This window comes from Geospiza fortis, unplaced genomic scaffold (assembly GCF_000277835.1).
Source record: "Geospiza fortis unplaced genomic scaffold, GeoFor_1.0 scaffold157, whole genome shotgun sequence".
In the NCBI taxonomy this organism is placed as follows: domain Eukaryota; kingdom Metazoa; phylum Chordata; class Aves; order Passeriformes; family Thraupidae; genus Geospiza; species Geospiza fortis.
In genome coordinates, this window is record NW_005054314.1 from 716,134 (window position 1) to 742,782 (window position 26,649).

Sequence of the window (26,649 nt, forward strand, 5' to 3'; positions counted from 1 at the left end):
GATCACTCACACAAGTGTGAAATCCAAGACCTTGCCAGTTGCTTAAAAATATCACTTTTCACTAGTTACACAGAGAGCAGAAATATTCCTGCTTCTGCCATATCTAAAAGGTACATAAATTGGCAGGTAGATAAACAAGAGAGAAAACTGTTTCAGGTGATTATCACTGCAACAGAAGTAAGACTTACTAGTAAACCTGAATAATTCAGCACTTAATCTCTGAATATTGCTGTAGTTTTCTATTGCTGATGTTCTCACAAAAAAGGTTAATTTCAAATTGTAACTACTGGTTTTGGAAAAAAATCCTACATAAAATTACTTTACTACAAATCTTAGATCTTAAGAAATTTCAGATTAATGAATTGGCCAATAGACAGCTAAGTTTATACTTAAACTGTTTGGAAAAAGTCATTAAAAATCTGCAAAAAATTGTGAAATAATCTGTAGTTGACAGAAAAATTGTTTAAAATCCTCCTAAACATCTTCCAGTATTCTAGTAAGTTGTTTAATAAAACCACATTGCTAACCATTGACTAGGAACAGAACATGCCTCAGTAATAAAATGAAGAGATGCTGATAGGAGCAGGTGATTTATTTTGTAACTGTTACTATGCACTTCATTGATAAAGCTTTGTCTGCATTGTTTCAGCTGGGCATCTTCTAAAAAGTATTTGCAAGACAATGTTACCAGGAAGGTTTCCTTCTCCTTCCTTTCAAGATGATTCACCCCTTGTGGTCTGTGCAGGAGATACTAATTTTTATAGCATGATTAGAATTTCAAACTGTACTGTAGTCTATATGAAAAACCCAACAACTTCTGTGTATTCCAAATACTGTTACTTAAATATGCATGGATGTTGGAGATAATACACAGTGACCTTTTATCCGTCCCAGATTGTAAACCTACTGTGAAGTGACGGGATGCGTTTTTCTCTCCCCCCTCCTTTTTAAAGAAGCAATAAAACTGTACATTAAAAGACAGGAAGGACATTACTGAGTTACAAAAGAATGCTCCCTTCGTCAATAATTTGTAAATGTAAACAAAACAGTTCAAGTAGAAAAGCAAACAAGTGTGCTGCTGCTTTGAATATGTTTTCTCACCCCATGCGGGTAGGGCAAAGTTCTTTACAGGCGTCTCTTCATGGTGGCCATGAAGCATCTCCAAAGAGCCCTGATGTTCTACCAGATATCACTGGTGAAGCTGAGCTCCTTGGCCGACAAAGGTAGCAAGGGGCTGTTCCTGTGGAACTCCTGGGGGTCCTTGACGGCGTTGTTGAGAGGTAGCTGTCCGTTGAGGAGCGCCAGGGGGATGTTACAGTACGTGTGGTGGTTGCTGATGCCGGGTGTGCACGGAGTCTGCCTGCTGGAAGCCGCCCAGGCCCGCCCGCGACTCCACCAGCGTGGCAGAGGTGCCCGTGACGGCAAGAGAGGGCACAGTCTGCAGGTCTCCAAAGAGGCCCTGCTCTGCAGAATCCAGGACCTGATGCCGAGACATCACCTCCTTTTTCTTCCCTGGCATTTCAAAGACTAGGCGCTTCCAAAACTTAGAGTTTAGTTTGCTGCTTTTTGGTCCTTTCCACTTGACCACTGAGAGAAGTTTGATGGTGTGCTTTAGTGATTCCACTTCGTGATAATTCACCTTCCCTTTTAATTCAGTACACTCAATCAAAATAACTTTGATTTCTCCACTGACTAGCATGTTATGGAGTCTGTTTTCCATCTCAAAAATACTCCATCCTCTCCTGAGAACATAGTCTGGAGTTAACACGATAATGAGTCTTCTGCTTTGCTCAACACATCTTGTGAGATCTTCAATGTAGGCTACAAATTATAGAAAGAGAGAAAGAGTAAAGAATAAAGAAGTCTATTGTATTAAAACATCAGGCTTGCAATCAAGTATAACAAAATCCTGCATTTTACTGATCCACACCATTTAAAATAATGGGCATTTCAATATATTCCAACAAAAATAGGATTGTGTATCAGAAAATATTTATATTTATATTTATGGAGTACACATAGAAAACTCCTTAATAACACCCTCCATCCTTTGCTATTTTCCCCTGTTCATTGCAGCAGGATGACATTTACATAACACCCTTGCTGTGAAGGTGCATTAGTGAATAAAAACACACAGTTCACTTAAGTGAAAAAAATATAGGTTGAAATCAATGCAATGTTTGTGGAAATTCTAACATTAACATTGGTTATGATTAACACTGTGCGAGGGAAGCAGGCTCTGGGGAGTGGTTCCCGTGTTCCAGATGCAAAGACATGAGCGTGCTGCAGGGTGTATGAACCATAACTTGCAAAAGCTCAAAAAGAAATGAACCCTCATCACATGCAGAACTTGTGCTATTGCATAGAAGCATCATGGTAGCTTTTTCTTCTTTAGGTATTGACCACAAAAGCATAAGAACATTCTTTGTGGCTCAGTGGTCTGTGTTAATATCACAAACCTGTGCTTCTATGTACCCCAAGGTATTAACAGAGACTTCACAAGTGACAGGAACAAATGGAAAATTTAAACATATTGGAAGTATTTATTTGTTGAGACATCAGTGACAAAGAAAATAGTAGAATTCTTTTATTCATGCATGCCAAGTAGTTGCATATGATCAGTGTAAGCAGAAATGCCAGTCCCATCAGCAGCTCCATGATGCCAGTTTACTGAACTTCAAAATATTTGTGAAGTTGGACTTTGATCCCTGTGTTTCACTTATCCCAGGGATGGTAGGGAAGAGAAGCCAAATACACTGGTCTGACATGGAACAGGATGGGAAAGAGATCTACTTACAGACCTGATCAAAAACCCATTCAAATGAACAGACTTCATTCAACAAACTTCAATGGGTTTTAGGTCAAGACCAGAAAAATTAAATCCCTTGAACAAAACCACTAAGGGCAGAAAATGTTCATTGGTCGCACAGCATTACAACTGCAAGCTTTGAGACAGGATATCTTTGTGTTTTTAAACTACATGAACCTCTTGACCATGCTACTGGGAATGTGCTGCCTGACCACAGAGGAGAAGCACGTGTTAGAAATGAAGACTTGGACACAAGAGCTGCACAGAACAGATCTTTACTCAGCACAGGGCAGGACCTCTCTTACACATCTGCCCTCTAGCAAGAACAATAATTACAAATAACATCATTAATCAACATCTGTTACTGCAAGACTCATTTTATAGTCCCAGGCACCATACCACAGCATGCTTATTCACACCACTTCCAGTAAAGTAAATTGCTACAAAATAGGCCAGCAGGAACATTCTAAAATAGCTTATTTTCATGAGACTGAAGGCATAGTTAGCATCAAATCTGCCTTTACCAATGTTTTATTTCACCACTTAGCAGCAAGAAGAATTTCTTTCACAAATGGAAAAAAGAGGCAATTGCAAACATCCCACAGACACACAAAAATTTAAGACATACACATACATTACAAATGTCTATGCAACAATCCTGACTTTTAGTTAATGGTTTATGACTTTTTAATCATGCAGCATTTACAGTTGTTTTTGTTTTTTGTTTCTTGAAATACTTTACGAGGAAACCCCCCCATTGTTCTGTGTAAAATAGTTACTCATTAATGAAAAAAATTCAACATTAAAATCCATGGGAGAGGCAGTGGAGCGGGGAGAGAATCAGCAACAATGAGAAAATGATCAGCAGAACTGGTGAAACAAAACTTAAGGAAAGGTAGAAATGTTCAATACAATGGAAAGATATTATCCCAATGTATCAACAGCTCAGACTCTTCATTTTCTTCCTTTCTTTCTGCTCCCAAAAAGAAAGAATTTAGGTGGGAAGCTTCATCATTAGAGGTTGAATCTGCAAGATACAGTAAAACAACAAACTATCATGCATCTTTCCTGAGACATATTCATCCCTCCTCCAAACACTCAGAACACTGCTATGCACAAGACAATTCCCTGCAGGACACAATACTGGGCAGCACCATATGTCCAGGGTAGTGCTGAGCATGGCCATGCATATCCAAATGCATCCAATTGAGAAAAAAACCACAAACCAACAAAACAAACAAAAAAAAATCACTCCACTTTCATCTCTTCAAATATCCAGTACCAATCATTGCAGCAGTGACAACCCAGCAATAATCCATCACACCATCGCAATCAAAGAGTTGTCAGCCTTTGCCTTGGGCAAACAGGGTGGAAAGAAGATGGGAGAAATTCCCTATTTTCTTGGGTGGACATTTCTCTCCTCCATGCGTCTCATGTCTCTTTTGGATGCCCACCTTCCTTACTGTCTATTGCTACACATCAGAGCTCTGTCCTCAGCTGAGGAATGAACGCCTTCGTAAATGGTCTTGAGGTGATTCCTCAAATTCCATGTTTGGAGCTGGTCACTGGTGGACATGGCCAATGAACAGGGGACTTGTGGATGCATTGAGGGTAAAGGACACTACAAGAAGCTGGAACCCCAAACTTCCAGCCATCTGGTCCAGAAGTACATAGTACTCCACTAACTTCCAGCTTGGGACTACTACTGAAGGCAGGTGACAATCTTCCTGGAGCCTATGGCTGCACTGGGTGCACTCTACAAGATGTCAAATTTGCACCACTTGAACATTTCTGTGAAGAAAAGCATGGGGAGACAGATTCTTGTCTCTGGAATTTCCAGCTTTTTTTTTCCCAGTGGTACCAATCTGACTGCATAAACCTCTGGGTTCCTAAATCACCTGCTCTCCTTTTACTTTAGAATTGGAGACTTCCCCAAATCCAGCAGGTTCAGTTGTCTGTCTCAAGTATTTAGTCCATTAGAAGGTACTAAATCCAAGGAGTCTATATTGCAATGTGGGATGGAGAAAGTGTTGTTTTCACCTTTCCAGCGAGCTAAGAAACTATTGTCAGGCAATGGCTCAGTTTCATTTGCAAGAAAAAAACTGAATAGGGACTTAAAGAATACTGTCACCAAGCAGTATCAACTGTAAAGCTCCAGAGCAATGTATTTCCATCAGATAAATATAATTTCGCTGTAACTTCGCTTTTGCTGCAGGAGGTGTCAACTTCAATGATATTTCATTGTAAGGGGCAGAAAAAACATTGTCTTGGCAAAGTCAGTATGGAATTATTCACCTTTAAGTCCCAGGGATTGTATTTTATCATAAATTAGAATGTAAAACTAAGATGTCAGCGTTAGATGGAACCCACTTGTTTTTAGTGAAAAAACATATTTTAGATTTTGACCATTTTCCCCCCTCCTTGAAACATCATTTTGCACTATGGTGCAAAACTCTTCCCAAAATGTTAGCAATTCCCATAGGTTAAAAAAAAAATTACATTGCGAGTGGGTCTATCAGTAACTTACTTGCATCATGTTCAATGCAATGCCCAAGGAGGAAGGACATCAAGAAGTATTATACCCAAACCCAAACATTGTTTTAGTCTTGCCAGAAAATGGCAAGCAAATTGGTCTTGACAGCAAGTATGTGCTCACCATACACTGTCTACATGTAACGACGCTGAACTGGAGTTTGAAGCACTGAAGAAGAGAATTTCGAGAAATGCATCCCATTTGCAATTAAATAATGTGTAATTGCCTATGGAATCCTTAATGAGCTACCTTAACCACAGGCTGGAAGGAAACCTAATATGCAAGCAGACTAGGAGCAAGGAAATTAATGAACACTATGGGCACAGAGTTGCTTACACGAAGAAATGACTGACTAACCAGATTCAGATGATTTGCAGGAGTTGAGGGAGAAGGAAAAAAACACTAGAAATCATATAAAATCCTATGGATACTTTTGGGAAATATGGTTTGCAGCACTATGAGAACCAAAGAGTATCTACCATCAAACCCATGCTGGTTGGTTCCTGGCACTCTGAAAATAACCAGCCTTTCTGTGTTTGGCAGTGTGACCATCACTTGAGAAAGTTATTTATAGAAGCGTAATTCAGTCCTGGTTTCCTAGCTGAATAGTTCCCAAACCCTGAGTCTGATTACTTTATTATAACATCAATGACTTTGTGTCTTGCTTTTCCTATTTATTAAATGTATTTTGCTTCTCTTAGCTTGGACCAGAACAGCTGAAACACAAAGCAGAGTAATGGCCCCTTCCCAGACAGAGCCCCATCCCAGGATGAGCTGAGGGACAGCTGATGATTTTAACATAAAGAAACAAATAATGCAGATTAGTGCACTATAGGATGGGCAGCCCTTCTGCCTTTTGTTCATATTTATTCCTCTTTCAGCTGACATCTGTGTGTATCCCTGCTACTCTCACCCATGCCTGACATTAAAAGTAAGATTCATACAGAGCAGACAACCAGGGACTCCTGAAAGGAGTTTGTGGAGCTGGATATCAAAGAAATGGTATCCCATACTTAACTAAGGCTCCATGGGAACCCCAGACACATGGTCCAACAAGGTTTTCTTCATGCAGGAGCCCACGAAGCTGGAATTCCCCAGGCAAAACCCACACAAATGGGCAGACAAAGTTACAAAGTGCGAGAACTACAATATTGACTGTCATGTGGTTTTTATAACATGACGTAGACACTCTCCCCTTGTGCTAAGAACTTCTCATTTTTCAGGTAAATAAATATTTTTATTCCATCACCATTCTTTTCTTCATACCCTGGGCTGAGCTGGAGTGAATTGTTGGTGTTTTTACAATCCTGTCAAGATCAAATGCACATAATGCTTAGAGAGCAACTAGATGATGGTCTAATAGATATGTATTGCTGGTATTAAAAGTCTAACTTGACAATTTTTACCTCTTCACTTTCAGGTTTTAAAATAATTTGCAGAAACCACAGAGAAAAGTACCTTCCTCTGATGTAGTCCTGATTTTAGAAGAGTGACGTGCAAACAGATATTTTTCACTGCAGACATCATCCTTGGCAAGACAAAAAATGGCTCAGCTGAAAACATAACTCGTCCTGTTAACCCCCCGCCAATCTCAATCTCCTCAGGTCTCCTAACCCAGAATTCAAAAATCTTACAGAGCTTAAATGTTTGTTGTGGGAAAAGGTTTGTAAAAAGAGCCCTGAAAATGAACAGGGTGAAAATAATGAGAACTGCTCAGGAATTCAGTAAGAAGTGCAAGTGCATCTCAGGGATCCCAGTTTCCTTACGCAGGGTAACTTGTCCAATTACACCTGAGTTACCTGGCAGGGAGGTGTGTGTGCTGTCAGCTTTGACAGAATGAAGAACACTCATTCTGCTAAGACCAAAGATTATTCTTTAAGAAAGAATAGCTGCTACAGTACTTCCCATAACATGCACCTCAGTTCCAGGGTTACAAACTCAGTCTCCATTGCCATATCTCCCTGCTGGCTCACCAGTCTTGCCTCCCATGGCTGTGTGGGATTCTGTTCCATCTTGCCAGCTCAGGGAGCTGGATCCATCCATGCTGCTCTCAGGCAGCACCAAGAGTCATCACAAAGGTCCCTGCTGGCCATGTGTAACAGGCATTGCTGAGGCTGTTGGCATCCCTCATGGTGCTTCTCCCTCCCACCGGGACAAAATGCTCTACTGGGATAAAATTTGTATCCCAGCAGGGCTCAGAACCAACACTTACTGCAAAACATGACTCAGCCCCATCTGACCTGAACCCTGGGATCTGCTTCCCCATGGTGAAGAGGTGGCCTCAGTCCCCACAGCCAGCACATCTATCCTCCTGGGGGCAGCAGCAGTTGCTCCATGGACATCCCTGAACCAGACGCAGAGCTGAAAGCAGAGCTTGGACATGTCCCAGCCACAGCACATCTGGCTCTAATCTCTCCCTCTGCTGCACAGGGACATGCAGAGCCCATCACAGCTTTCCCCCAGAGGTTAGCAATGAGCCAGCTGGACAAAAACACAATCAAAATTGTCCCTGAATTTTCCCCAAGTCAGCTTTTTAGGCTGTTTGCAGAACTGCACAAGAAAATTAATGAAATAGTATTTGACAAATCTATTTTTGCCCTGCTCTCAAATGCAGGGAGCAGCTGTAGGAGCTGCTGCATGCCAAGAAGGAAGCGAATGGTGCACACCCTCCCGTGGCAGCTCCTCACAACTGCAGGGATTGCAGGAAGCACCAGCCGTACACAGCTCCTGGCTGCACTGGGGAGGTGACACACGCCAAGGTACACAGCATACAGAGGGACACACATCAGAGCAGAGAGTGGGAAACGATCATTTACATTGATGAAAGTAATTTACCCTGAAAGATGAGGAAGTGAAACGTGAGAAGAGATATTTCCTAAAATAAAACGATAGCTACGATCAACTCCGCATTTTTCTACAGAAATTTACCCTGGAGAGTTACATATTTTGTCACATCTGCCACTTTTTGAGACAGTCACTCTAAACCATGCTATGTTTTCCTCTGAAGTTTCCAGCAGGGCCATTCCACATCACACTGCCCTCATTAAGCACTGCAAGTCCTCGTGAGAGTGGTGAGGATTAGGCAGAACACAGGCACGTTCCACTACTCCAGGGCACACGGAGAACTCACAAATGCAGGAGGCCGAGTCTTCCCTTCTTCCCCATCCCCACACCCTCCCTCTAGCCCCTCTTGAAATAAAGTGCTTTCCTCCATATCTTTTTCAAAGCTAAAGCATGCAAATCACACTCATTTCAGCTCCACATTTTATTCTGCCTTGTCATTATGCCTGATTAGGCGTTCTTGAAGCTCCATGTGTTAGAATCAGGCCTTTTCATAACACTGAAGAAGTGAGTTTGAGAGGAAAGAAGAAGGATTAAATCTGTGAATGTTCATAAATGAGAACTGACATTTTCAGGTACCCTACATTTTCAGGAGAGGTTTAATGAATACCCAAAGTGATGGCAAGTGTTTGCTGAGTGCCTTGCTGACAAAAATAAAATACCATGCTGGCTGGAACAACAATTGGAAAAAAGAATTTTATTTCAGAATAATGTATGCTTCAGCATAGTTATTATTGAAGAGTTAACTTTAAACTTCTTAGTTCACTTGCAGAATTGCTATGTGTAACTCTGCTATATTGTTGGATATGAAACAACTAGTTACAACAATTCTGTGGTTTTTACCATAGAAAGATGTATTTCCTCTTAATAATATCTAAAATTTTATATAATTTCTTGTACTGTAAGAAATAAGAAAGCTATAAGCCAAGTCCCCTTTCTGTAATTTCTCACTATGGGAGAAAAACTTACACCTTGCAGGGGCAGTAAGAAAAAGTGAATCAGCTCTAAACTAAGAGCTGAAAATGCTTGTGATAAATTCAAGTCTCCTGCACAGGTTTTTAATGATCTCTGGTGAGGCTCTGACTCCTCTTTCCCAGTGCTAAAGGGTTCAGAGCTCTGTTTCCAGTGTTCTCAAGGGTCAGAGAAGAAACAGGCTCTGATTCCTGGGTCAGGCACTTGGCACAGTGAGGCAGCAGTTCCAAGTCTTTTGGCAGGCAGGTTGTAATGCAGCTATGCTCGAGCTATTCCATGTTTGGAGACATCTGCTCCACTACAGCCATTGCTTTGTTCTCTTGTTCATATTTCCTACACAGTAGCACATACAGAGAGAAGTTCATGTTCTCTTCTATTGTCTTTATGAAAGTGATTTGGAGATGGAAAAAAAAAGGCTGATTTTTCACAAGGGTAGCACTTCAAATAAATGTGATATTAAAGCAAACATACTGTGCATTCAAAATTCATCAACACAATGGATATGATTTGTGGTCTTTTTTATTTGCTCAAAAATGAGTCTGGTAGAAGAAATGCCATAACTACCACTAGGAAAGCATTGACCTTTGCTAGAGACATCCAAAGGTGCTGCTGAATCTTATGAGACTCCCAAGTTAAGGAAAACCCCAAAAGACAATAGAAAAGATGACGTTTACTAGTAAAGCTGCTGCAGAGAAAACAACTAATCACTGAAAAAAAATCCCACTTTCAATCATGTAACAGAGATTATAAAATCCTTTTAGAAAGTTTCCTGCTTAGTTACCTGTGTTTGATGCAGACATTTTGGGCTTGGTATTGCTTGCAGTGCTGCAGCCTTCCCTGTAGGAAGGTTGGCAAATTGATTGCCAATCAATGATTTGCCAATCAATGGCAATTTGATTTCAATGGAAATTCCCTCTGATTTCAGTGGTGCAGGAACAAGCTCTAACAGAGAATTCAGATTTGCAGTGCTGAGGAAACTTTTCCAATCTTTGCAACCACTTCCCAAGGTTTTCCACATCTGGTACTTATCACACAGTCCAGGCCTTTGTGACACATCAGACAGAAATTAAACTGAAAAGTCAGAAATACTTACTTCCACTAGGGATCAGGTCCCTATCTGGAATGAAGAGTTTATATCCATAGTGCTTTTCTAGAACATCTGGCAGAATTTCAAGTGCAAACTGCTCCTCTTCATTATTATCACGATCTAATGCATCAGGATCCACTTTGGTGTATGAAAGATAAGCATCATATTCTTTGTTGTCTGCAAGAAAACAAATCATGTTCAGCCTGCTGTTTGCAAGAACACTATAAGGAACACACCAGAGTACTGGGAAATTGTATTATTCCTTGAAACCACCAAGCATTTCCCAACAAGATGGGAACTTTTCAGAGGAACATATAATCTGGCTTCCAGGCAGAAATCTTATGGACTCTTTCAGTTTTCTTCTGCATGGTGAACAGTAACTCTGCTCCATGTGGTCAGACATGTGCCACAGCTGAAAACATCATGGGCAAAATTTTCATACAAATACTAAAGTGGAAACTTCTATTTTAAGCCTTTACATATTTGTAATGCAATTCTTTCAACTTCTATTCCTCAAGAGTTCTAAGGGTATGTTAAAGTTTTCAGATTGGAAACTTTTTGAGCCTGGAAAGTTTTGAGCAAGGAAAATTTCCTTCCATAAGTAATTATGAGAAAAGACATGATTAATTCAAACAAATCCTGACTATTCAGAAAATAATGCCAAACTCAAAGAGTTCAAAGCATTTTTTTCCAGAAAACCCCACAGTTTAAAAAATCAGTATCATAATTTTGGATCACAATCCACTTGATCCAGAAGATTTTAAATACTTGGGGATCACAATATAAGAGAGACAAGTGACTCCCATAAAGGGCAACATTCCTTGTCCTCCTCCTCTTCCTCCTCCTCCTACCCAGCACTGGGGCTCGTCTCCAGCTCTGCTTCTGAAACATGGAGCTAAGAGCTCATGAGTGTGCCAGGAACAGAAGTGGTGCCACCACAGAGCTGGGGACCCATGCTGAGATCAGACTGTCTTAGTGACATTTCTCTTTGTGTTCCTCTGCAGTAATGGAAAACAGTATATTGAAAAAGTCAACCTTCAGCAATTCAGCCTCTAGGGAAGAGCCCAGCTGCCATTATTTACAGAAAATGAAAAATCAAATAGTTAATGTTGTGAGAAGAAAACTGCATGAATGGAGGGTTTCTGAGTACCAATTATCTGTAAAGAATAGTGCACATGAAAGATAATTAAAGCAGTTAAAATTCTTCAATATATTCTGATAAAAAGAACAAATACCTAATCATAATAAAATATATCTCTTGATGACCTTGAACTGATGGTTACTTATAATTCCTGACACAAAGCCAGACCCACGAGGGTCAGAGCTGTACTCAAAGCATGTGAATAATTACATATTTGTAAAAGGCAATTTGCCTAGTGTCACCATGGCTGTAGGGGACGATGGAAGATGTCCACCTGGCTTGCTGACATTCCTCTGAAGTCAACAGGCCAGCCAGCTTTGGTGGCCTATCCAAAACCTGCCTCCCTGTGCATAAGGAAGCCTGCCAAAACCTTTTAGGAGATGCCAGTGATCCTGGAGGCAGCATGCCCGCACAGTGTGGGAGCTGCAGAGCCCTGACATCCCAGGGTGCAGAGCACCAGGGTCCCTGAGCCCCTGCCCAGGCACCCCAGCCCACAGTGCCAGCCAGCAGGATGCTGACAGGAGCAGCTCCCTTGGGCTGCGGGCAGCTTGGGCAGTGGTGGTACAGCTCCTCAGCCCCTGCTGGCTGCCCACAAGCTCTGTGTACCAGGGTAGAGAAGGAGGAGCTGCCCACACTCGCCCACTGCTGGCTCTGGGGGCTCTGGGAGCAGCACTGTTTGCAGCCATTTCCTAAAGGCATCCTTTAATCCTCAGTGTCATTTTCTCTAAAAGCAATGCTACACACAACACAGGAAGTGAGCGTGTCCAACATTGCTTATGTGGGGTATTTTTAGAAACAGGAATAAAGCAGATTTGTTGAGTTCCAAATCTTCTTTTATAAAGAAATACACATACAAGTGGAAAATGACCCTGTGATTGCATCCATACAGCTGAGTGCTCATGGGAGCTCTGTAGGGATGCTCCCCCTACAATGAGAAGAAACAAACATCCCCATATATGCTTTGACTGCTGTAAAATTGTGCCTCCATCTTTCATCCTGCAGGATCAGACAAGACACAAAGCTGTGAAAGGTCTACAATTATGCACTGGAAAAATACAAGGTTGTTTTCAAAATTTATAGGCAGACAAAATCCCCTACGTACTCATGGGTCTTCCTCTAAACAACCAGAAAATAATATTGTTTAATAAATTAAAAAGTGATTGAACCAAGTATTTTTATATGAGTAAAAATGCAGCAGTTTCACACTGAAAACACAGGATAAGCAAATTGAAGCAGGCTGGAGGAAGTTACCACTTTTGGTTGGTGTGAAGCAGGGATATTATGTTGGTATAATCCCAGGGTGTTTCAGGTAAAGTATTTCTCAAACCACATAATCTCACCCTTCCCTTTGTCCTAGGCACCAGTATAAATATTGTGCAGTATTGTAGAGTATGGGAAAAGCATAAATTTATTTTTTTCCCAGTCACACATGAGGATTGAGAAAGAGCAAGTTTCCTGATCTCTACTGCTGCTATCTATCACAGAATCACAAAGTATTCTGAGCTGGAAGGGACCCACATGGATGACCCTTCCTCTTTCTAAAATTCCCTAGATGTCATTCCATCCATTCTCCAAGACTTCTGTGGATTTCATCATAGTGGAACCTTTTCAGACCATATCTGCCCACTGTGAAACAGAAACATTTATCACTGTGATAACAGAAATGCCAATTGCGGGAAGCAACATGTCTATGCAACTGCACATTGTTTAGGCACTATGGAAAATGTGTTCCCTGCTCTCTTTTCAAATACATTAGAGTTTCTGGATGTACCAGAAACTAAGTGGTACAGTGGGTTATGGCAAGTACGTGAATACTGCTCTTTCTCTCTTTAGCAGATACTACTTAGATGCATATTAATAGCATATTAATTATAAAATAAGTGTTAAGAACATAGTAATAGGATTTAAAGATTGGGATTTAGTTTACAGGGCTTACTCCAACTTCATAGGAGAAGGAATGTTCTATATTCAGAATTAAAGCCTCAATTTAAAAATACAAGCTTAGCTTTAGGCACCAAACAGAATATATGCTAGTGAGAGGGAAGGTGGGGTAAGAAAAATGGAAAACAGTCTAGTTTATTCCTAAAGATACACCCCAGACAAGCTGCACATTCCCATCAAGTTGTTTACAGTCTCCCAATGAGCTGAGGTAACCAGTTAGCCTCATAACAATCACCTCTCACTGGCCAGAGTAGGTCACTGGAAGCCTGGTGGCAATTCAAGGAAAATGCTTCATGAAGAATGCCTGGTGAAAGGCGGCTCAGATAGACAGTGTGGATCTCAGGAGAGGGGACCCTGGGCACATGTGGCACTGGACACATGAAGGTGAAGAGTTCACAAATGACATGTGAGCCTCTGCAGCAGACTCATGAACAATTCTCCTGGCTCCCTTTTGCTCATGGCAGAGCCCAGTGACATTTCTGTGGAAAGACTCATTGATCTCAGGGGGCTTTGCGAGGAAGTTGTAGGGCTTTATACTGTTGGGTGCTTAGTAGTTTAAACTAGCAGCAGGTCTTTTAGGATTCATTTCAATCTCACCACTTTGGGTCTCTCAAATATTTCCATTGCATATATTGAGTTTCCTCTGCAACTGCTTACCATCAGCTGCTTCATCTCCTCCAAAGTTCTGTCTGTAGAACAGCATTAACTCTATGTTGTAGCACTTGTAGATGGTCACGAGCAAAATAAGCAGAAGAAGGATGGCTCCCAGTCCTCCAGCAAGTTCTATTTTGTAGATCAAATCTAAAATTAGCAAGGAAAGGCAAAAAGGTTATGATCTTTCCAAGCTATATTTTCTCTAATTCACCATATAATTCCACATAAAATTGTGCAGCTTCCAATTACAACCACCATAACGTTAAAAATTCCTAATAATTTTGTCCATTGCCTATTATTTAATTTTACTCATTTACTCCATCTACTGCTCATCTGAAATAACCATCTGAAATCCAGAATGCATTTGAGGCTACACATGTAAATCTCCTACACAGGAACTATGTAGTGATTTTACACAGAGGAGTAACCAACTTTTAATGAGCTGGTGGCGTTTGAAACTTCTGCACTGGCAGAGTGCATCAAATGCTGTCTGCAGCCTGTGAGGACAGATTGGGCAGGACCTGGTCCCTTCCCCTCCAAATTAGACAGCTTTGGTTTTCTATTTGTGAAGCCTGTGGACAAGCTGATGTGAGCTGCCAAGCCAGGGCTTCAGCTGGATCACTGGAAAATGAGTTGGGCTTGCAGGAAGCCCAAGATAACACAAGAAGCCAGGAGCACACATCAGGCTGCAAAGAGCCACTTTATTTGGCATGGCTGTTAACAGGGTTCTCACACATTTGTAGAGCTCATAATTTAATGGGACCTTGTGTTAGCTAAATTTTCCTACTGAGATGCTTTTGTTAGGAAACATCACAAGAACTCAAAGAACTTCACAAATGCATCCAGACACAATGATCTTTTACAGCTGGGGAAACAGGCTTAGAAAAGAGAAGCATGACATTCAAGGTCATTCAGCAAACCAATGAGAAAATGGGATAAAACCCTTGGACACCAGTCCAGAGCTTCATCTGATGCAAGGGACTGACTTGAACATTGCTCTTTATCCTGAAACATCCTCTGGAAGTAATATTGCTCCTAACACCACCTGGCATATTACTTAGCCATAAAGGACAGAGGATGACAATTTGACTCTCACAGCCTGTATTGGTTCAGATAAAACGTCATGAAGATATTTGCTGCTGTGACAAACACAGTGAGAAGTTGCCAAACTCACACAGCTGGGACAAAGTTATTGTGATATTTATTGTTCTAAAACTTAGGTCAGAAAAAATTACTCATATGTCATTTGTGTCACTTTCAAGATAAAAAGCAAATTAGCTGCATATCTTTGGGGGTTATTTTTGCCTCACCATGCCTTCTATTTCAATAATTAACATCAGATGTCAAACTATTCCCAGTTTACAGTATCTCTGATGTCTGTCTGGCAAGAAGTCATGGACTAATAGATGGAAAAAGTCTATTATAATAGCTATTTAATCTCTCTGAGAACACAGGGAATTCATGGGACTTTTACTACACTGCATGATAAAGCCTGCATCCTCTGGGGGATAAATCTAGGCAAATGGAGAACAGAGTTGGTTAAAATCACTTTTGAGGGGATTTTATTTTTTTAAATTGTACTGAATCCTTTTTGCTAGGAAATGGAGATGATGGCAAAACTGCCAGCTTGGAAGGAAAGAAAATACTGAGCCTTGCAGCCCTCTTGCAGCTGTCTTGCAGGAGCACAGAGTTGTACCCACTTTGGTGGGCGGAATAGCAGGGTATAAAGCAAACCCACAAAATCCAGCTCGAAAGGCAAAATTGATCAGCCTTTGCATGTCCAGTATTTGTCTTCTGCCCCATGAATTCTCCTAGAGTACAGACATAAGGACTCTAGGAGAGTCCTTATAGAAAAAGGGGCTTTCCTTATGGGAAAAGCTGAGGCTTTTGAGGTCTCCTTATTTCCATTCCAAAGTGAAGGCAATGAGAAAAACCCAGGATGTTCATTTTTCTTGCCTACTCTACTTAACCTTGGCATCTGATTAATTCCTTCCTCCTCAAGTGGTCCTCACTGAGATAAATAGGGAAGCAGCATATCTAACACTAGAAAAGAAGCTGAATCTGGTCTCTGTGCTATAAGAGTGAATGAAAAATAGCAAATAATAATATTGATAGTTTCTAATGTAAAATAATGTAGAAGGACCTTGCCACAACATATTGCACATATTTCAGAGGATCATGGTCTTTAAAATAGCAAAAGTCTCATAAATACCCAGTAAGTGAGAGACAGCTACATTTTAGAAGTTCCTCATAATTTAGTGACGTATCACTATCAAACCCACCCCCCCTAAAATTAGTTCCTTGCATGTCTTAATTAAAGGCAGCCTCCTTTAAAAAAATCATGAAGAAAAGTCATCATAATATTTACTTTTATCTCAATTCACTACTTCTTGCCACTAAAAGCATAGTCTGACTTTATTCTGCGGTTTCTGACAAGTTATTTATCTTTCAGAACAGTTATATTATAGACTATGTAGACTTCAGACACTAAATACTGGACTGTTTTCAAGCCCTTTTGAATGGAATCCTGAACTATTCCCACAACTAAGGATAACTGGGTGTATATTGTATTTCCATGTTATTTGAGTACCAAATATGCTAGGACAGCATGGAGGAAAAAAAACAAAATAAAAGCAAACCAAACCCAGGATAGTCCAGAACGTATTTCTGAAGTGTTTGAAAGCAAGTAATGCGGTCTTGAATTAAGTCAGTAAAGAAGAATGTGATAGCAGACAGTTGTGTTCAGGTCTTAGGAGCAACTCTGCCTTTGCGTTGGTGGCTTTGGGTTTGAAACTTGATTTTGTTCTTTTTCAGGTGAAAACCCCAAACAATAAAAATAATCCTAAATGATGGCACATGCTCTGGGGCTACACTGGAGCTGTGCAAAAAGCCACTCCTGTATTCTCCTGAAGGTTAGAGGGGACTGTACCACTAATACAGCAAAATAATTGTATTTTCCCTGAAACATTTGAACAGCTAATTTTTCTTTTTTCTTTTCAAAGCAAATTATGCACTAAAAATAACCGCCTGATGTCAAAACAAGAACTCTAAAAAATCTTATACAACCCCTACAACTTAGATTTTGGGGTTTTTTTCTGTTTTTCATCCAAGCCAGAAAAAAACCCTAAGGAGAGGGCAGGACTGAAGACAAAAGAGAGCTACAATTGCCTCTTGTCAAACATGGATAATACAGCTCTTAACAGGTAAGTCTTTGGAGGGAGGAGGATTTCTCTGACTGAGAGGTCTGGGCTGCAGCACATTGCAATAGAAATCCCTTCTTTGACATGCACAAAGGATGCTGGTCAACAGCTTTCTGCAAGTCCTGCCCTAAATCTTGTCCCAGCTCAGTAAATACAGTAGTATTTCCTGACTCATGAATATCTACGGTAAAATCTAAGCTGGAGAAAGTTAGGATAAGAAGCAATTAAATCAAGTTGCAGAAAGGAAAAGTTTGGTCAAGTATTTGTGAGAACTTAATAAATAACGAACAGGACAATAGGACAGGCAGTCAAAGGACACAGTAAAATACAGTGGTTATTTTAAATGACACTTTAATAGCCTGAAAATCAACTACTGAGAGTGCCTGAGGGGAATATAAGTTTTCTACAGCCACAGTGCAGAGAGAAATGAAATAGTAGCTGCAAAGTGATCTTTTCCACCTCCAAATTCTGTATTCAGCAGTGTTTCTTCCATAATTCCAGCAGAGCTCTGAAATATCTGCATTTTTTTGTTATAAATAAACTGAGCTTGTTATTCTACTATATGCACACAGCAGAACATTCACCAGTGCCAACAGAGATATACTTACTATCAGTTGTATATTTATGAGGTTCAGTGGAAGGAAAGGTAGAATGCTTTTTGCACTAGACACTAGTCCTTCATCATGATGACCAGATTACTTAATTAAAGCTGGGATAACCTGTCAGTTTAGATCACAATTGTAGAATTGTTTTGATTGGAAAACACTTCCCAGATGATTGAGTCCAACCATTAACCCGGCACTGCTGAGCCCACCACTAAACCGGGCCCACGAGGGCCACATCTGCATGGTTTTCAAATCCCTTCAGGGATGGTGACTCCAGCATCCCCAGATCCTTTGCCACCTGGCAGCTTTCCAGCCCCTCTGCACTAGCCTGGAGCTTGCTGTGACCCAAGAGCAGGACCAAGCACTTGGCCTTGTGGAACCTCACACAACTGACCTCAGCCCATGGACCCAGCCAGTCCAGACCCCTCTGCAGAGTCCTCCTGTATGGAAGTTTGTAGTAGATAGAATGATCTGCTAGATCAACATTCCTTGATTCCAACTTTGCCACAGTGAAAGCACACAACGGACTGGAGCTGCCCTTTCAGGTTTGCCTCATGAAAACAATTCTTCTTCTCCTGTTTTGGCAAAATAATTTACATCCAAGAATTATGGCAGAGGTCTGGAGAATGTATCAACTCTTCAGTCAATCTCCAGTGCTGATGTTCTGTGGTTTCACATAACAGCTTTGCCCCAAGAGTGGAACCTTCCTTTGCTTTCCCAACAATTACTATTCTTACAGGTTTTATGTTTCCTAATACACTGTATCTCAGAGAGACCAGTATCCAATCTAAATGTCAGCCCACTTATGAATAGGAGAGCTGATTGAACAAACAACAGAGGAACTGCCATGAGATACTGTTACACTCCCTTGATAGTGACTTTTTCAAACACAGAGTACAGCAGCACTTTTAAATTTGGCACATTCAAATACCAATGTTTTCCTTTCTGCTGTAGGTAATTTGTCAGTAGTGCTGTTCTCCATTCAGAACAGTATCAAGCAAGACAACCATGATGGGGTAACTCTCTATGTATTTGTGGCTCCCATAGCATGTTTTCATTCCTGATGCAGTTAGAAAAAATGCATGGAGACAGCTTAAAGTTTTCAATTCTAAACACAAAGCCAGGAAGTGGAGAAACATGAGAACATCTGACCTCACTGCCAGTGAGTTCTGGGTCAAATTCATAGGTTGTTTAGTCCAAAGTACTTCCTCTGATTACTGGTGCCTTATGGGTGACTATTCCAGGCAAGTGCATCACCTGCAAGGCCAGTTTCCTAGACACTGAAGAACAATCCATGATTCTTTTCCTATAAACTGAAGCTGTACATAAGCACACTTCAGCTCCAAGCAGGCACACAGGAGTCCAGCCTGGCTCAGAGAGGTCAGTCAGCAGGATCTCTGATTGATGAGCTGCTGCTGAGGCAGGTGAGGTCACAGATAACTAAAAAGGGAGAATTACCTTTTTTGCGCAGAAGAACGCTGGCGTGCCTCCGTCCATTTCTGTTCTCCACGTGACACGTGTAGTTAGCCAGGTCTGCCTCCTCTACAGCATCAAAGATCAATGTCAACTCAACTTCTTTTTCTCCAAGATGTTCTCTGAGGAGTCTGGAAGGAAGGATACAGCCTTTGCTTTAACTGAATTAATATGGATGGCAGATTCCCAAAAGCACTATGATTTCTCAGCACAAGACGATGTTCCTTGGCCTCCTTCACTCCTAGAGAAGGACTTAAAAGGAGACTCATGTTGCCTGAAAGAAGCTTCACAGAGGCATTTTCCATGACCACCAGAAGGCTTTTTCTCCTGCCATGTCTAGTGAGGAGCAGAACCAAGTGCAGGAAGAGTGGCCATGAGCACAGTGGTTATGTGTGGCTTCTTTCTTGGCTCCATCAGAATAAAATGCTAAAAACAATGCTTCTTTTAAAAGAAGTGACAAATATCCATTTTCCAGAAGCAGGATGTGCTGCTAAGCCATCAGTGAACAAATTACAGGGCAATTTAAAGGCTGGGTATTGTGATACATTTTAATTCAGTGTGGAAAACCAACAAAAGAATCTGTGCTACTCTTAGGAATTTTCCTCTATTTTTGGGGGCTAGACCCTGACTTTTAAAAGAAACAGTGTCAAGAACAAGAGCTCTCTGCTCCTTTGAGAGGAAAGAGGAGACATGCAAAATCCTCACACATGGAATAAAAGTTCTAGCAGACTTTCAGGCCAGAGGTACAGCCTTTTCATGTCATTGTTCTCATGTGAACATTAAAAAGAATGCAAAGTAAATGCACGTTTTCTGCTGCTGACATTAAGTCTAAAAATACAATACCCTATTCTCTCAAAGGGCTTATCACTTGCTCAAGAAAAAGTTGCTGCTCCTTTGAACAGGGAAATGTAACGTCAAGTAAAATCCACCAGATAAATTTGATCCTGTTTGTGTAATGCTGCACAAGAAGGTAAAGAGAAAATGTGGGGTGCCCTCACAGTCACCTGTGAACTCACCACTGCATGTGGCACTTCAGTGAGTCTGTTCTCGGAAAAGACTGCACAGCACTGTGAGGTAAAGGCAGAAATAAAACCCAGAGTCACCAAAAAAGAAATATTTTCTCCCGAGACCAAAAGGAGGAAACTGGATGGGAAGTAATGAACCAGAGTGCTGCCTGCTCTGGATGGAAACTGCTGCTGGAGACATTCCCATTTGTCAGTAATAGCAAACCCCAAACTTCTCTTTTATAAACCAAAGACATTGTGTGTGCACACATTTCCTTATGTACATGATTTCACAGGACATCCATGGAACTCCAAACACACTGAAAACAAATCAAAAGACAAGTATGAGGGCATTGCACTAGACAATCAAAAATGCAAGCCTGACTGCTACAAACACATCTCTGCAGTGACTCAGAAGAGGCACCAGAGCATGCACAACAATTCAGCCTCTTTCACTGTGGCAACATAACTGGCAAAAAAGCAAGTGGAAAAACATTAGTTTAAAAACAGGGTGTGTGTGTTGAATTTAGAAACTTGGATTGCATCTTTTTTTTTTCCCAAATTCATTCTCATTGATTATGCTTCTTTTTTCTTTCCTTTTTTTCTTTTTTTTTTTTTTTTTAATTCTGGTTCAGAGTCCAAGCAGTGAAATAATGGAAGAAAGGTTGAATTTGCACAATTTCTGTCCAGAAAAAAACCTCCTCAGAAAGCCTGGTCTGTTTGCATACTCAGCCTAAATCACTGGGAGTGAGGTAAATAAATTCTTATTTACCTGTTATTCTGCTATATCTATATAAAGACTCAGGAAAGCCACTCTGCTGGTAAACAATATGCCCAACAACTTTTGGTCTACCAATCATGCTGCAAGGAACAATAGAATCATTAACAGAGAAGATATCTGGGAAACTAATCTGAAACGTTCTGCAAATGTTCAGATTTTCTTGTTTACCGTAATAAAGATATTTTACACAGAAGAAAAATGGACACATTACAGTTAAGATAAATGAAACGGTTATTTTTATCTACATCTAAACTACATGTATGTAAGATAAAATAACTGACCCTTAACCTAAATTTAAATTATACATAACCAGCTAAAGAGAAGCTTTCAAAAAAAAAAAGAAAATCCAATATATTTGGACTGACAATTTTTTTTTACATATCTTCTAATAGCAATTTTTAGCAAGAGAACTCTATAGAGTGGGATCTATCATGAAAATACCGACAAACATTTAAGCATTATGCTAGCAGCAAAGTGTAGAAAGCTCTTAGTTAAACCTTTCATTCCTGCTTTTTAATTTTTCTTCTTTTTTCTTTTAACATCACTCTACACGTACATTATTGCCACAGAAATGTACAGCTGGTCACCTGCATTTTTTTAATACATGCAGCCCTAAATTAATTGCATTGATTAATTAATTGCTGTTGTTGGTTCAGAGAACATGGAGCACAATACAATATCAACAAGTAAGACCTTAAAGGTGCAACAGCATTTGGTGCACACCCAGAAGATGAAGCTCTGTCCCTGTCTGAGGTGGGAGAAGCTTCACGAGCATCACTGTCAACACATGCCAGCTCTCACAAGCTGAGAAAACAATAACTCACTCTTTCTGGGTTGCTGAACAAACTGTAAGAGTAATTACAACATTTAATGCATAGCTAAATCAATGGTGCTTGACAACTCACAACAAAGAGGTTGGAAAGAGAGAAATAAAAGGTGGGTGATGTGAAAACAACACTCAGTGCCTTCTTTTTCTTCAGGCTGAAGCATTTTATTTGATCTGAAACAAAACATTTTGTCTAGTGAATAATTTTCAGGTAAGAATATGAATTTTAAAAAGGAAGTGTCATTACAGAATAGAGATGCTTTCTTTGAAAATAATGCAATGGCTTGGATTTTTCAAATCCTTGGTCATACTTTTCCAGGGCTTGTATGGACTAAGTTGAATCTGAATATAAAACACTTTTACTTTGAGACCATATTTCCCCAATATTTTCAGTCTTTGTATGAAAACAGATAACAAGGCCATAACAAAGCTTCACTTGTGTCTCTCTGCAAGACAGAGGCATTAATTGCAAACTTTTACTAACCTGCATAAGAGTTGGGATTAGAAAAAATGAAACTTTCATTCTTTATAAAGCTGAGGATCTTGACTGTGAACAGGGTTACCAAGTCTACTCCCCTCCTTCTGTTCCTTAACAAGAGGCTGTAGATAAAGGAAAGTTCTGTGTGTACACAAGCACCTCTCCAAAGCAAAGTCATTCAGCTGGCAGCATGACAGTGACCTTCCCTCCTGCTTTCCTGCATTGTGTTTCTTGTTCTCTGCCCTGAATTTGTCTACTTGAGGAGTGTAAGCTTTTCAGGAGAGAGCTGTTGCTTCCATACCTCTCTGCCAAGTACCCAGCACATCAGCTATGGGAGTTGTGCCTCCTGCCCCCAGCACCCCTTCCTAACAGAAAACAGCATCCTCATCTGTCTGAGCATTTCGTAACAATCTGTTGGCCTCTGTGGGTGATAAAACAATCAGAAGAAATAAGGCTGCCATTCAAAATGTCTCCAGTCACTTCTTTTCATCCCTCTAGGATAAGTTAAACTATCTCTACATTAAAAATGGACAAGAGGGACAAAACAAGGACAAACATACTTTACAAGATGAGCATTATGACTATTTTCCAGTGTTACCTGTTGAAGAAAAACAAAAAACAAGAAAGTAACTCATAAGTGTCTGAGAGAGCAACATTTATGTCTGAAAATACTTTGCCAAGGCAGAGAGCTGGTGTTGAAATTTGCTGTGGGCTGTTTGGATAATTAGGTACAACTGACAACTCTGCAGACATGCTTAAAGACTCTGATTCCTTCTTTAATAACTCTGGTTCAATTTACATGACATTTTTCATTACTGCTGTAAAAAACCCACCTGGCAAGCAAAGTCTTTTCCACACATGTCTAACACCTGGGGATTTTAATTCAAGGGAAGACAAGGGAGCAGCTCAGACAGGGTGTCACTGCCTCCAAGTCCTGCAATACTTTGAGTTACTTTTTATCATGAAGCTTTATAAAAAGGTCTAATAAATACTGAGAAGCCCAGAGTGACACAAATATTACTCTTGGTGAAGTGTGCTTACCAAAACCCAGTTGCATGGACTGGATTTGAACAGGAATGCTCAGACTACATGAATCCTTATTTTAGTGCTTTCATGACAGCACAGTGAGTGTTAACCCCGCACACTGGGGATGGGTGGTTTGTGCTCCCACACATCATTTACAGACCTGAGCTCTCATCATACACAGAAAATCCAGCAACACAATGGATGGGCACAGCCCAAGGTAAGGACAGCACCATGAATTCAGAGTGCTACTAAATTTGTGAATTAATTCAAGATAGGGGATGCAGAGTTGAAATGTACCAAAGGAACAGACCATGGAGTATCTCGTTGTAAGGATTCTGTACTACTCTTAGCTTGTCAAAATGAAATGTCCTGGTAACACCATAGAGAAGCAAACTGATTAAGAAGACATCTAACCAGCAAGTTCACCATGGCTCATCAAATTTGAAAACACATGACAATTTTAAAATACATCAATAACACATCTGAGTGGAAGATGTGGGCTGCCTCAGGGCACTGACAGAATAATTAGTGCTGCTTAGTTCCCCTGAAGCAGCATACCTGTAATGGAACACAAAAACAGGAGCTGTTATGGGCAAAAAATCATTTGCAAAAAGTTACTACTTCAGTTGCCATAGCTACTTCTAAATAAAAAAGGGATGGACTGGGGCACTGCTGGTAATGATGCAGTGTGTTTTGGAAAATGCTGTTTCAAATGCTGGCAGTGATCACAGGAGATTAGGTAGGTGATAAGTAGTTTTGCTGAAGAGAAGATTAAATGAATTGTGCAGGGTCTGTAAACTGAGTCAAATCACTTTAGTGGAATGAGAAAAGAGACTTGTCAAAAATTAGTTTGAAACATGAATGTGCAATGAGATGGCACAACAAAAGACAAGAAACAGACTTTTCAAACTCAGTTTCACTAATAAATGTACATAAAGGAAAAGTTTTGAACTGTGCTAAAGCTAGAGCACTCTTTAAATACAAACCTCAAATTGTCTTGATGCAGGGGAAGAACATGACCAAAATCACTCTGTTCATATATATACACATCAGAGAGAGCACAATGCCATTAAGTGCTGATTACTTAAATGGCAGAAGTTTCCAATAATTGCTTTTTGTGGTCAGAAGCACAGAAGAGGATTGTACAATGGCAATATAAGATAAATTTAATCTGTGTGCAATTAAGTATATCTTAACAACTCGTGGCTAAGTGGCTGAACTTCACATTATTGATCAAGAATAAAGCAAAGAGACCTCTTTCCTCTTGCTCTCCAAAATCCCCTTTACAAGAAACAAAAAACTCAGACATGAGATTAAAAAATGTGCACTGGAAAGTGAAAAGACCCTGGCTTTTTAATAATCCATATTCATTGTATCATAATCAATATTCATTGTATCTATTGGAGCTGGGACCAACTTGCCCATAGTATAACCATAACATAGTCTTTGCTCAAAAACAATAATCAGGTAATTATTGAGGACAGTAAGGTGCAAATTCCATGGAAGTTTGTGGGGATAGAAGTGTGTTTTCTTTACAACTTACATCAAGTGATAACCAGCACCTGGGAAAAAGCCCAGAACAAGCTGGATATTGGACACAGCCACTCCTTTCTCTCCCTTTTGCGCTAAACCTGGAGGAACAAACGCTGATTCTTGAAGGCTCAGGTTAAGGCACACTGAGAGCTGGATCACACACACACACAAAACACATTTAGGAGAAGAGAAAAAGTGTGGTGGCTTTGACAGGAGACCATTTGTCTTCAAGATTAACAGTGGTGCTGGAATGGATGTCATCTTGCCAAGGCAGGTCCCACGGGATGCTTACAGTGGACAGCACCAATCCCACACAGGGCTAAAATCAAACCCCAGAACACTCAGGAGATGCTTCAGCTTCCAACCATCAGGGGAATTTGGTAACAGATTTTCAGGCACAAGTTACTCTGTCTTTAGGGAGCCACACACACAACTCTGGTTCTAAGTCATCCATCACTCTTTGGACAGAAAATTATTTCCACTTTCAATTAAAAATCTGTCAACCCAACAGGCTTGTGGGACATACAATATTTTTAATAGTAAATAATTCAAAAAGTACCTGACTTCGCCTTCTCTAATGTGACCTTCTAATTCTTCTATGAATTTTTCCCCTTTCATCCAGTAGATCATGGGGCCTGATTCTCCACTGAATCCAAAGAAAGCTTTGCAGGCCACAGTCAGTGGATTTCCTGAGGACAAAAGGAAGAGAGAAGATTAGAAACTTTGTCATAGCTACTAGTGAGAAAATTATTGTAAGAAATGTCAACACCTCAGATAAACCTCCTTACAAAAACTGGAGGAGGAAAAAAAAAAAGAATAACTATAAACCATGAGAAAGAGTGATGTTGATTTGCATCTACAGGAAATAGGTGTAAAATGAAACTCTGAGGTTATCCATCCAATTTTTTTCTGAGAAAAATAGTACATGAACAATGAGAAGGTATGGCAATGGTGGCAACATAAGGTGACACCAGATTGGTTGTTAAAAAGAAAGAGGTGACTTCCCTGTCAGACTCCTTGGATCTCTACCAGGTTTAGAGATTTGTCCCTAAAAGGCAGGTAAATCACTGAATGACTGCTCCTTATCCATGCATAAAAAGACAGAGGAATAATCCCTTTCTTGGTGAGCTGCGAGCTTTTAAAGACTCCCAAGAAATATATGATGCCAGTCAGCCCAACACTGATGTTACTGTCAATGGGCTTTTGGCTAAGGACCAAACTTCAAAGCATTATTCAAGCAATAGAGTAAAGAATTCTTCCATTCCCCTCTTAAAGATACTTCCAAAAAACAAAACAAAACAAAACAAAACAAAACAAAACAAAAAAAAAAAAAAAAAAAAAAAAAAAAAAAAAAAAAAAGAAAAGAAAATGGAAATTATTCAAATTTCTTTTCTCTTCAAAAATTCAACATTTAACTGGGTTTTGGTCTGGCTACAGTTTTAACTGTTCTAGGTAGCCCAGAGCTGTAGAGCTGTGCTTACATTGCCAGGACAGATGATTGTCTTCCTGCAGAAGACAACAGAAAAGAAAAAAGAAAATAAAACTATAAAAACAAACAAACAAAAAAATTCCAGAAAAACCTCCAACAAGTCAGGAAATTTGGAAGAACCATTCCCTTGGTATGCACATACAGCTGCTGCACCCATTTTTCTTTGCCTATTTTACTTCACATAGGTGCTCCAGGTTATAGAGCAGGTGTAGAATCAGCAGCTTAGCTGAGAGAACAGACCTCATTTAATGTCAGA

General features: G+C 40.2%; 1 protein-coding gene across 1 annotated transcript in view; it reads right to left on the bottom strand.

Annotated features, from left to right (window-relative positions):
* Positions 1-54: 54 nt before the first annotated feature.
* Positions 55-26,649, bottom strand: part of IL1RAPL2 (interleukin 1 receptor accessory protein like 2) — a 320,679-nt gene continuing 294,084 nt past the window's right edge. Inside the window, 6 exon segments of the mRNA XM_005419803.2 lie at positions 55-1,336; positions 1,338-1,821; positions 10,249-10,419; positions 13,982-14,125; positions 19,242-19,387; positions 25,464-25,593. Coding sequence (XP_005419860.2) covers positions 1,180-1,336; positions 1,338-1,821; positions 10,249-10,419; positions 13,982-14,125; positions 19,242-19,387; positions 25,464-25,593 — 1,232 coding nt within the window. The 3' untranslated portion in view covers positions 55-1,179.